At 41.6% G+C, this 11,232-nt stretch overlaps 1 protein-coding gene across 1 annotated transcript; it reads right to left on the bottom strand.

The window, feature by feature from the left end:
• Positions 1-593: 593 nt before the first annotated feature.
• Positions 594-9,095, bottom strand: LOC115359647 (endothelin-3). Its single transcript, XM_030052216.1, has 4 exons — positions 8,897-9,095; positions 7,457-7,691; positions 1,258-1,407; positions 594-707 (listed from the first exon to the last, which is right to left on the bottom strand). The coding sequence occupies exons 1-4, from the start codon at positions 8,964-8,966 to the stop codon at positions 629-631; spliced, it is 534 nt and encodes a 177-aa protein (XP_029908076.1). The 5' UTR covers positions 8,967-9,095; the 3' UTR covers positions 594-628.
• Positions 9,096-11,232: the final 2,137 nt, after the last annotated feature.

An 11,232-nucleotide genomic window follows, 5' to 3' on the forward strand; every position in this document is an offset into this window, starting at 1 on the left:
TAATCAAAATAACAAGCTGAATTTTTGCTTTTTCAGCATCTGTAAGAAAATTATGCATTTTAATAGAAGTGTTGCAGAGTTACTGTGTTGGAATAAGCAATACCGTACAAAGACTGTCCAGGTAGAATAAACAAGCTTGTGTGATATATTGCTTATGGTGATAAGATTTCAGCAGTGTTGGTTTTGGGTGTGTTTGCGTGGAAGGAGCTCCTGAGGCGGCCTCCACATCACATGACGTTTCCATGTGTGAGGAACATGATGTATACAAGTCTTTCAAGGCTGATGCGCACTGGCCGTACAAACCGTTCTCAGCTATGACAGGCTAATGAAAAATATAGTCCACATCTGCCAAACAGACGTGGGCAGATATATAAGGCTGCGGGCACGCACTCCGTGAGCATCCGTGCTGTGCTGCCCCTCGCTTCAGAGTTCAGCGTGAGCTCCTTATGCATCCATCAGTTCATTGACAAGGCACTGAGCAGCACACTGACGTATGACCAAGTGTGTCCGTCTGCAGGGATGTAGCTATACATGCTAGTTTTCCTTACGAAGAAGTCTAATGCAAAGGCGAAATCTGGATCTCCTTTTGTCCTCCTTGCGGACCATGAGCATCCGTCACGCTTATAGTTCATTTCACTGCCGGCTCACCAAGGGGAGGTGTTGTCCACGAGTCTTTTGTGGGCTCAGTTGACAGCGGCCTCTTCTGCCTGTTGGAGAGAAACATAAAAAGACTCTTTAGACTAAAGCAAGTCGGGTTTTGCTGATAATATTACACTATGGCACAGTTAAGGATGAGTTGTCCTCCTCAGGTAAAAGGCAACAATTCACAAAGAAAAAGTCTGCACACTGTAGCTCTCTTTCTTTCTTTTCTTCCATTTTTCCAGACAGAGGAAGAGCGGGGCTTGAAATGTCACTGTTTTTGGGTGCTAAATAAAAGTACCTATGACCAGAACCGGAGTTTTCTGGCACTTGATGTCGTTGTTCTCTACTGACTTGATTTTTTCTTGTGTATAACAATCTCATATGTACATTGTTTTGGATAAAAGTGTCTGCCAAATGTGAATTGTAATTGTAATTGTAATTATTTGGCACAGCCCAGCACCTGCACAGAGGCTTTATGGATATGCGTGTCCACCCAAGGTTTAGGCAAAACAACATTTAAATCATATTTTTGACACATACCACTGGAAATTGTAAGTGCATAGCGTATTTTTTCTTTTTCTTTTTCTTTTTTTTGGTTTGATGTGGTGTAGTTACCTGTCCATGCAGAAGCTGCTGCACTGAGAGTCAGTCTGCAGCGCACACACACAGCGCTGGGCCGCTCCCCTCCTTCCCCGCCCAGTCCCGGTGGAGCGCCGCATACGCTGCGAGCCTTTGTAACTGGACATCCCATACAGCACCGTGTGCCTGGAAAAAACAAGGGAAATACACATTACAAAAACACATTTTCACTTTGATTGATTAGACCTGGAGGTCTAATCAATCACTGCTTAGGTTCAAACCTAAGCAGTGTGGTGACTGATAAATCTATTTGCTAGAGCTTCCATCCAGAAAATTTCTTTGGCCTCCAACATGCAGAGGGGTAACAGCGCCTAAAAAAGGCTTTTGAAAGCTCTGGCTTACAACAGTGGCAGGCGGACTGAAATGTGGTATTCTGCGAAAGTATCACTATCCAATTGGAAAGAAAAGTTAAAATGAAAAATTGTATTGAGAGCAACCTTGCGTATGATGAATGCTGATCTCATTTCTCATACTAACTCCTTACACATGTCCATAGGGATCCCTATGACACAGTGTTACCATACTGCAGTGCCACCGGTTGTTTAACATCCCAAAACTGAATTCATGCTACGTACAAAATAGAAAAAAAAAAAAAAAAAAAAAAAACCACCTCGCATGAGCCCTGAAATACTGAGATGGACACTGCTTCTTTGACAGCGCATGTGTCTATATTGTCTCATATATTCAGCTGAGGAGTGAATGTGCCCCATAATTCACCATAATGGAGCGCTGTAGAAAATCTTGGCAACCGGCGCTGACAAACAAAATCTGGACAAATGACAGGCTTGGACAGTGAGGGGCTGCCTCTGAAAGTTCATTTTAACAAAGAAACTCATATTTGGAGAGCCAATATCCCACCTATATTGTATTGTATCAGGCTCCATTTTGGATCAGTATCCTCTTGGGGCATGTGGTTCAGATTTCTAGGCCAGTAGCACTCAGGCACAAGATGCGAGTCATTACAAATGAATGGCAGCAACATCTTGAGGCCATAAGGGCTACCGGAATCTAAGTCTATTTTTTTCCTGTACTGTTCGCTATATGAACGTGCTAGCTCTCTTACCAAACTAACTACGCAGTTGTGCAATGTCACCTAATGGTCGAAAGCTGGGCTGCGTAACATCAGTTATATTCTATGATTTTAGGGTTTGGTTTTTGGTTTCCGTTTTGAGTGATTGTGCCAGCGACTGTGCCGCCGCTGAACAGGATGTGTGACAGGTCCAGACAAGCAGAGCAGCTTAAAGCAGGCTTGACTTGTCTCACATTCACACAAGCAGCTTATACGTCTAGTTTTTCAATATTTCTTTGCTGGACCAAAGTGGACGAGGAGGCTCAAGCCTAATAGCTGCCTGGAGCAATGGTGACTTTCCTTTCCTGATCCTGATTCTTCAGCATTTGAATACTGATAACCAAGAACTGCATTAGTCACCAGATGATCGCTCAATTTCTCACACTGCAGTTTGGTTAAATTTATTGAAAGGTGTATTCTCTGCAAATTGAAATGACTGATAATTAGATCTTCTTTGTCGTTTGAGAAGTAGCCGACTTCTTAAAAAAAACTGGTATGTCTTTGAAGTTTGCTGTGATGATTGATCTGTCTGCAGCACCGCTATCGACACGTACTGATAAAAGCACCTGTAAAACATTGCTTTGTTTTCATCCACTGATTTGAAACACTTATCTGTTAGGAGACGGTTTGAATTTCACTTTTGAGTTTTGATTTTTGATTTTTACGCTTCCTGTACGTGAAAAAGATTTCCTGCCATCATCCATTCTATGACTAGAGTTTCTTTTAGGCAAACAGGGCAAATCAGTGACCTGGGATGGGACTCTTCTCTGTAAAGCCTCACGTTGTGACTTAGGCCGTTAAGACGGGTGGATTTTTACATAAAAACCTTGTGCCTCGTGCAGCTTTGACAATCTAAGTATGAGCCGTAGGCCCTGTTAATGAATCTTTATGTGGATGATTTTCGTTTATTTTGAGCACTGCAGGGTGTGTAATTTGAAAAGATTATGCACTGTATCGACACACGCGATATGATAAGTGCCAGCCAAGATTTACAGTATCCACCGGCTCCCTTTGCACTACACTTGGTCCTCCTGCACCTGAACAAACTGGGCACATATGCTGCTAGTGGATCTTTAGCTCGGCTCTGCACAACATAGTGCATAACCTGCGCTGCACAGAAAACTAACTCAGCAGGGCAGTGCCCGTGGCTTCTTCCAAACCTCTAATCTTCTAATCCCTTACTTCCTGAACAACCAGGGACAGACAGTGTGGCTGAGCCCTGTGAGCTTGTCAGAGCCCTCTGTGGACTCCCCTAGCTCTGTGTTTTTTATCTCTACCTCTCCTCTCCATTTGCACTACATAGCACCTTGGATAACCTGAGGTGGGGCACTGAGCGAAGTCTCTTCTTTGTGTTCTACCTGCATCACCATGTCTCAGTACTGCCTTCATCAAAATCAGCCGTCATCCTTGATGCTCAAATGATGCTGGAATCGGAGAAAAGTCATTCAAAATAACAGAAACTTTTACACTTTGCTGCTTGTAGCTGTTCGAGCCGACATGACAGTGTGCATGAGAGGGAACTCACACAGTGTGAAATAAATAACTCATTTGTAAGAGAAATGGAGGGAAGGGCTTCAGAGAGAGAAACAACATCAAGAGCTCCAGATAATTTATGTGGGACGGCTGGAGGCTCCGGCTCCGGCTCCAGACACCTCTCACTGATCACCCCTCATATATTCCGCTGACAAACCCGCATCTATGGGGATTACCTTCCGGGATGGGACGGTGCCCACCAGGCCAGCAGGACGTTGCTGGCGGCACAGTGCCGTTACTTATTTCACTGTGACAATTACACTCTGTGCACAAACTGGGGCCGATCTGAAGACCCCTGCCCTGAAAATGTCTCTCTGTTCTTGCCTTTTCTTTATGAACCAGCATGAAACTTGACTTTGTAGCATTTTCAGCTCTACACCGCCCACACCGTGTTCAGGAGAAGCCGAACATGCCAAGCCCAACCTGACTCATATCCGACACACAGCCATCTGAAGAGCTCTCAGTGAACAGAACAGCACTTTTGTGAAATAAACAAAAGAATTTGTTTTCCTACACAAATGTAAATTCAGTGGAGGGGTTGGATTCAGCTATGAGTCTGTGTCTTAATCATTAGCATATGTTTATTCCTGCTAAAAATGGTGGAAATTGCTGTTTGTGGCCGCAGGAATTATTTTGCCATCTGAAGTCTAAGCTGAGCTAGTGAAAAGGTATTCATCCGCTTGAAGCTCACTGCAAAATAATTAAAAACTGAAATCAACCTCAACCGAGAGCAGATAAAATAATCATGAATGATCTGGAGGCAGCGGGAACCTGTTTATGCTTTGTTTAGCCAATATCTCTTGAAGCTTGGCTATTGCTCCCTCTGAACTGCTATTGAACTGTGGCTATTTGCACACTGATACTGAAACGTTTGACTTTGCACTTACACATTATGATAGCTGTTTTTTCCACTTATCTACACTGGTGCATGTTGCCTGTCTGCAACTGTCACTTTTTTGTGCATATCTCCTTTTGGAAATATGTTCTTCTCCATTTCAGCGGGACTAACTGGTTATATTAAGATATAAGAAATATGCAAAAACAAACAAACAAACAACGCAGGGTGTGTCACTCGTATGAAATAAGTGCTGTGACAAGTATCTCGATACAATAAACTTGCTGAGGGGACATTAGGCAAACAGGTGACACTTTATTTTGATCCTGGTTTGCATCTTGCACATTAAGCTGCACAAACCTCTAGCCACTGCTGCAGCTACATGGCCACATTAATCAACTAAAATGTTTTTTCCTTCCAGCACCTAATCAAAAGGTTAATTACACATCAAGGCCACAGAGTGTAACTTGACTGAAGCTCATCTAATGGATGGTCTCTCTTTGGCTCTCTTTATATCTGCTGTCAACCTCAGCTCACCCAGGAAAACCAGTTTAACTGCAATAGCTGAAGCCAATTCAGAAGGTTAAAAAAATGAATGGTAGGTCTTTTGGTTTTATCGATCATCTGATATCATCTAAACTGTTGTGTAAGAACAACAGTATTATTGAGAGTTTGTATCACTGACAATCACGTGCATGCAAACACACACAAACACACGCACATGGTCACACAAGTCAAACACCGTATTTACAACCACTCACGCAGATAAACGCATTTGAAATGTTAGAAAAGTGCATGTGTGGGATGCACCACAGCCTAATGGTCAGATACAGCTCAGTATGGGATCCATATTTAGTGTCAAGGACGCTTTTTTACAATATAATCACAACAAGTATACCTATGCTTTACCAACAGAGTTAAGCTCCAAGACCCTGCTTACCAGCATTAAAATGTGTATTGAGTGACCAGACAGCAGGCAGATCACACATATCCACACAGTGAGAAAACAAGGCACACAGATGTACCTTTTGTATACATAAAGAGTGTAATTCAAGTGTAAATGCACACAAAATGCATTTACACATTAAAATGATTGTTTAAATCACATGACTGACATGTCTGGTGTAAATGAGGTAACAGTGCTTTTTTTCCCACATGCACAGTAAGGTGTTGTTGACTGGTCAGCCGACACACAGAATGATGTGTAATAGCACCTGGAGTTTGAAATGAAAAACAGATAAATAAATTGACCACTGTGGCCTCACTTGGTGTGCGAGACTGATACACTGGTTTGACCCATTAGTAAACCATGTCTGCAATAAATTAGCAGACCAAGAGACAGTGAGTAAAATTGTCACAACCACAGCGTGATTCACACCACCCGGTACAACCCCCAGGTGCTCGAGGAAGATAAATCTAAGAGATTGCGTCCATTGAATGTCAGTTTTATTTGTGAGGTTTTACTGCTCAAAAGGCAGGAAGTTGTCTCTTTGATGTTCTTTCTATTCTTTCCTTTGTGTTATCTCAGTTCCCAGCACTGGGGAGGGCTGTTTGGTGAGATGGCGTACGGTGTATGTGTTCTGCAGGAACTAATTAAACTCGAGCCACCCTGAGGCTCGCTCCTTTGAGCCAGTAGAAAAATGGATTAAAACTGTCTAGTAATCTGCTTTGATGTTGCAGACAGACATCAGTCACCATTTTCTAATGAGATGTTAAGTGTTGGGATCTAGAAGTCATGCTCGCTTTCTTTGGAGGGGGATGTTAATGAGCCACAGCTTTCAAATATCCACTGAGCTTTCAGTTTTGCAGGATGTGAAGGATGTTTCGAGACAAAAACAATTAAGGCAGATTGCAAAAGAATGTTGAATAATTTGGTAAGAGATGAAGGAGGGAGATAAAACGTCGGTCATCTTGGAGAGTCAAACCAACTCAAGCGTACTGATTTGATGGTGCTAGGGACTATTGCTTTTGTCAGACCTCATATTTGCTCTCGGTCTCCGCATGTTAACATCAAATAAGCGAGACGTGTCAAAAAGGAATTCGGTATTCGGTAACAATCAAAACATCTCATGGGTTCAAAACGCAAACTTTCCCGGCTGAATAAAAAGAATGAGTCCCAAAAGTGGGGTCAAGAACTTTAACGGAAATCTTCGCAGGTCACGTGGTTTTATGAGATACTTATAAATTATCCACAGTGACACCTCTGTGTTTCCTTTGAGTGCCATCACGACATGAAAAACAGAGCAAATTCCTTCCTCGGATTTGAGGCGCTGTTTTGTTCAGGTTGCTTTCTTCCCATTTTTCCGGGGCACAAGTTGCCTCCTCCACCGCACCGCTAATAACACACCCTTCTGCATCTGTAACAGCTGGCAGATGATAGCTCTCTGGCACAATTGCACATTTAGTAGCATGTAAGCTTTTGGATGAAGGTCTTAATTGAAAAGTCTCTGATTAAAGGACTGTGGGGTGAGTGAGAGATCGTGCTGTGCAGTGTGTAAACAGCCATAACAAATAACCATACATCTTATGGGACACTGTAGAATGATGATGCTGAAAAATACTATATAATCCGACAAGGTCACTGCAAACTCATTAGTGAGCACTCTCTAGTTAGAACACATAGGAAAATTATAGGAACACGTTTTCCTTGGGGGAAGTGCTGTAGCAGTGTTGCACATATAATGAAGCATTTCAGCGGATGAGGATGTGTGGGGAAGTTAACGTTAAATCGAGCTTACTCTGGCGTGTTGATCCAGATGATGTCCAGGTGGCAGTAATAGACACACTCCTTGTCTTTGTAAGTGTAACACGTGCATCTCTTCGCACGCCTCCTGGGCCCTGGCTGGTCACATGCCGAGCAGGGCTTCTCCTCAGATTTAACATCCGCACCGGCCAGGTCGTGGACGGCGAGCACGTTCATCTTGGCCGTTTCCACCTCCCTCCTCTGGCTCACATCTTTGCTGGATGACGATCCTGCAGAATCACAGGATTATGAGCAGGAGTCAACAGAGAATTTCCCCTTGTGCATTTTGCTGGAATAGCATATGGTTATCGATAGGGATACACGATATATATTGGCACATCATCGGTATCAATTGATAAAATTGGAACATCAGCAATGGTGCAAAATGAAAATTTCTGCCGATATGACAGGCCAATAAGAAGACACATTTATTAAGCCTGATTGATCGATACCAGTATTGACATCAGCAGGTGGCCACAAGAGTTGGAAAATATCGCCATATCAGATTTCATCAAAAAAATCAAGCATCGTGCATCCCTAGTTATGAAACATCATTAAAACAGACCCACACTTTTTCTATTGGAGCTCCACAGTGTGCAGGATCCAGCGCTGTCAGTAGGGATAAGGTTACGGTGAGCATATATCATACTAAATGTTTTCTTTTCTTTTTTCTCCATCATATGGAATTACTATATAATAGCCCCAAAGGCACACAACAGCATGTCTGTGGTGCTCAGTGGTGGCTTTATTATGACCTCATAGTAATATATGGTACGTTTTATATATCCTATAGCGCTCATCTGCAATTCTCTGAAGTATAACCCAAGTAGTGTATACTGCAGATAACTTTTTCAAAGCTTTATTGTGATAAATGGCATTGGCCCAGATGTGTGGCTGCATTAGTTGTTTTAAAAAGGGTTAGGGGCAAAATTTAACTCTTGATGCTGTGAAGTGCAGCATTCATATTTATTAAAGGATTGGTTGGGTATGATAAATAGGAATGGCAATATTTTATTATTTTTTTAACAAGATCAACCTGGTTTCAGTATCCTAACAAAAATGACTTCAATAGCATCTAATGTCTGCTTCAATACTTCATAGTGACCTTGTTATTTTATCTTTAATGCCAGGTTATATTTCTCTGTTTGGATGTGAAATTGCTATAATATCTTTGAAATTTATCACAAAATATCTATAGCTCTGTATAGTTCTAATTGTACAGTTGTAGCAATACATCTAAATTTGGCTGGTAGAGAAAAGCTCCTGTATTTCCTCTCCATCACTTATTTGTCAACAATAATTGCACCATTATTATCTGCACAAGTGAATTTTGGATGCGCACCTGCTTTTTGACAACACAGTTTATGTATTAAAGCCACACGGAGCATATATAAGAAAAAAAAACATATCTCATCCACTAGAGCAGTATACTCACCGATTGCCAGAAATGCTGTCACCACGACTAGAAACAAAACTCCCACATCAACCGATGATACATTAGCCATCACACATGGATCATTAGAGATTAAATCAAAAGGGAGGAAAAAAAAAGTTTAAAGTTAGAGACTCCAGAAGGTGAATCCAAAGGGTCCAAAGGTCTGTCACTGTAAATCTGGATTAAGAATCCCGATGAAAATAACAATATTTCTTCCTTAGTTATTTTTAAGTCTTGAAAGATACACCCAGTCGCTCACACTCCGCGGTGGTGCAGCTCTGCCTCCGCGCCTCTCACCGCGCCTCCGGTTTTATTATGAGCCGACAGAGCGGCGTCAAGTCAGAAACAACACGATACACGACTTCCGGCGGCGAACTAAAAAATAAAAGCCTCACCAACAAACACGTAGCATTTCGCTCACTTTTCCTCCTGTAAGCACAAACTGCTGACCACTTTACTATTTTACTTCATTGTATTTTATTTATTTTACTATTTATTTACTTATTTATTTTACTGCACTTCTTAGTCTGTTTTTAATGTGTTTTTACTGTCTTTATTGTGTTGTGTGTGGCTGTTTTTTCTGCTGCTATGGCACTGCAATTTCCCTGCGGGGATTAATAAAGTTTCTATCTATCTATCTATCTATCTATCTATCTATCAATCTATCTATCTGAGCACCCTGGGGTTCAGTGCCTTGCTCAGGGGCACCAAGGCAGCACTTCTCTAACAGTAAAGATGTCAGATTAAAGATTCAGGTTCAGGTTAAAGATAAAAATTACTGTATAACAAAGTGAAAACAAAAAGTTCTTACAGTTTTGTTCTTCTGCACAAGCTGTATCACCTTTAACAGAAATGTGACTTTTTACTATAGTCACTACTATTTACAGTTTACTAGCTTACTTACATTTCAGTAACAGCATTACAGTAAGTTTGTGATTTGTGATTAATTTTGTTAACCACTAATGCTTTTAAACTGAAGGTGAATTACCCAAAAGCTGTATGAGGTGTCATCATCTCATGCTGAGACAATTTAGATGACAAATGCCAGAAACATTTCCTTTCTCTGTGTGAAACAGGGTTGAAACTATTCACTAATTTCATTTTACTGAGGACAAGGATGACAAGCGCAATGACCACGAGTTCAACCACCATATTTGGACAGAAACACAGAGGAGAGGAGGCGGCTGAAGACTAAGAGAGGATTTAACTATGAATTTTGGAGGTGTAATGAAAATAATAAATAATAATAAAGACATAACATAAAGAACAGTCTGACAAATTCCTCACTGTTCCTGCATGGGGAATAATAGGAAATGAATAAGAAATAAGATATCGCTTTTAAAAGGCGTAATGAGTGATAAATCTGATTTTCTGAGGAACATGCCCAACACTGTTCTGTACATTTCAAAGCTTGTACACTCCCATTTATTTTATTTTATTGTAGTTTAGTTTAGTTTAGTTTAGTTTAGTGTAATTTAGTTTGTTTTGTTTTATTTTGAAGGCAAAAATCACCCAGGTCCTAGTCTTGTCCTGGTTATTTGTAGCTGGCTTGACTGCACTGAGCACCATCAGCTGGAGGCAGCCTGGATGATGATGGAGGGGTGAGGTCAGCTCTTAGGGGATGCACTCAGTCACAGTGGTTCCCAAAGTGGGGCACAGGGCCCCCCCAGGGGTCCTCGAGGATGTTCCAGGAGATCCACATGTAATGAAGAATAACTAAACTTCACTTTAATTTCATTCTCTAGAAGTTATCACTACAAGTGAGAGTGCAGGGGAAGTATAATCCGATGAGATGTTTTTTTCTCCATACTGTTATCGTCCCACTTGCAGGAAAAATCGCACATATATGGGAGCACTAAGACAAAACCGTCGTCACATAAGCGTCTGTGGGCTACAGCGTTCCTACATGGCGGTCCCTGAGATGAAACAAGTTTGGCAACCCCTTGTTCATCATCACATGCAAGCTCATAACTAGAGAGGAATATAAAACCAAGGGTTACACACACACCTTCAGGTAGTGTCAGAGTCAACCAAATGGCATCTGGAGGGGACGGACACAGGAAATGAAAGAAGCCTCAGGGAAACACACACACTCAGGCACGCATACACACACACACACACACACACACACAATATAAAAAACCCAGACATGATACTATGTAAATAGTAAAAAAAAAAACACTACATCCACATGCACAGTAATACTGAGCTGTCTTAGTAACATGATGACAATATACTTAACATGCAAAATGATTTCAGTCTGGCTTTGCTTTGCTCTAATTTTTCCTTCCGCTCAGTAGCAGGCTGTGTCTGTTTTGCAGATCTAACACCAGTTT

This window comes from Myripristis murdjan, chromosome 5 (assembly GCF_902150065.1).
Source record: "Myripristis murdjan chromosome 5, fMyrMur1.1, whole genome shotgun sequence".
Lineage (NCBI taxonomy): Eukaryota > Metazoa > Chordata > Actinopteri > Holocentriformes > Holocentridae > Myripristis > Myripristis murdjan.

Excerpts from the sequence above, each read along its gene's own strand:
- LOC115359647 (XM_030052216.1), bottom strand. The coding sequence starts at position 8,966 with ATGGCTAATGTATCATCGGTTGATGTGGGAGTTTTGTTTCTAGTCGTG. Across the intron at positions 7,692-8,896 it reads GACAGCATTTCTGGCAATCG|GATCGTCATCCAGCAAAGAT; the intron begins GTGAGTATACTG and ends GTGATTCTGCAG. Across the intron at positions 708-1,257 it reads AGCAGCTTCTGCATGGACAG|GCAGAAGAGGCCGCTGTCAA; the intron begins GTAACTACACCA and ends TCTCTCCAACAG.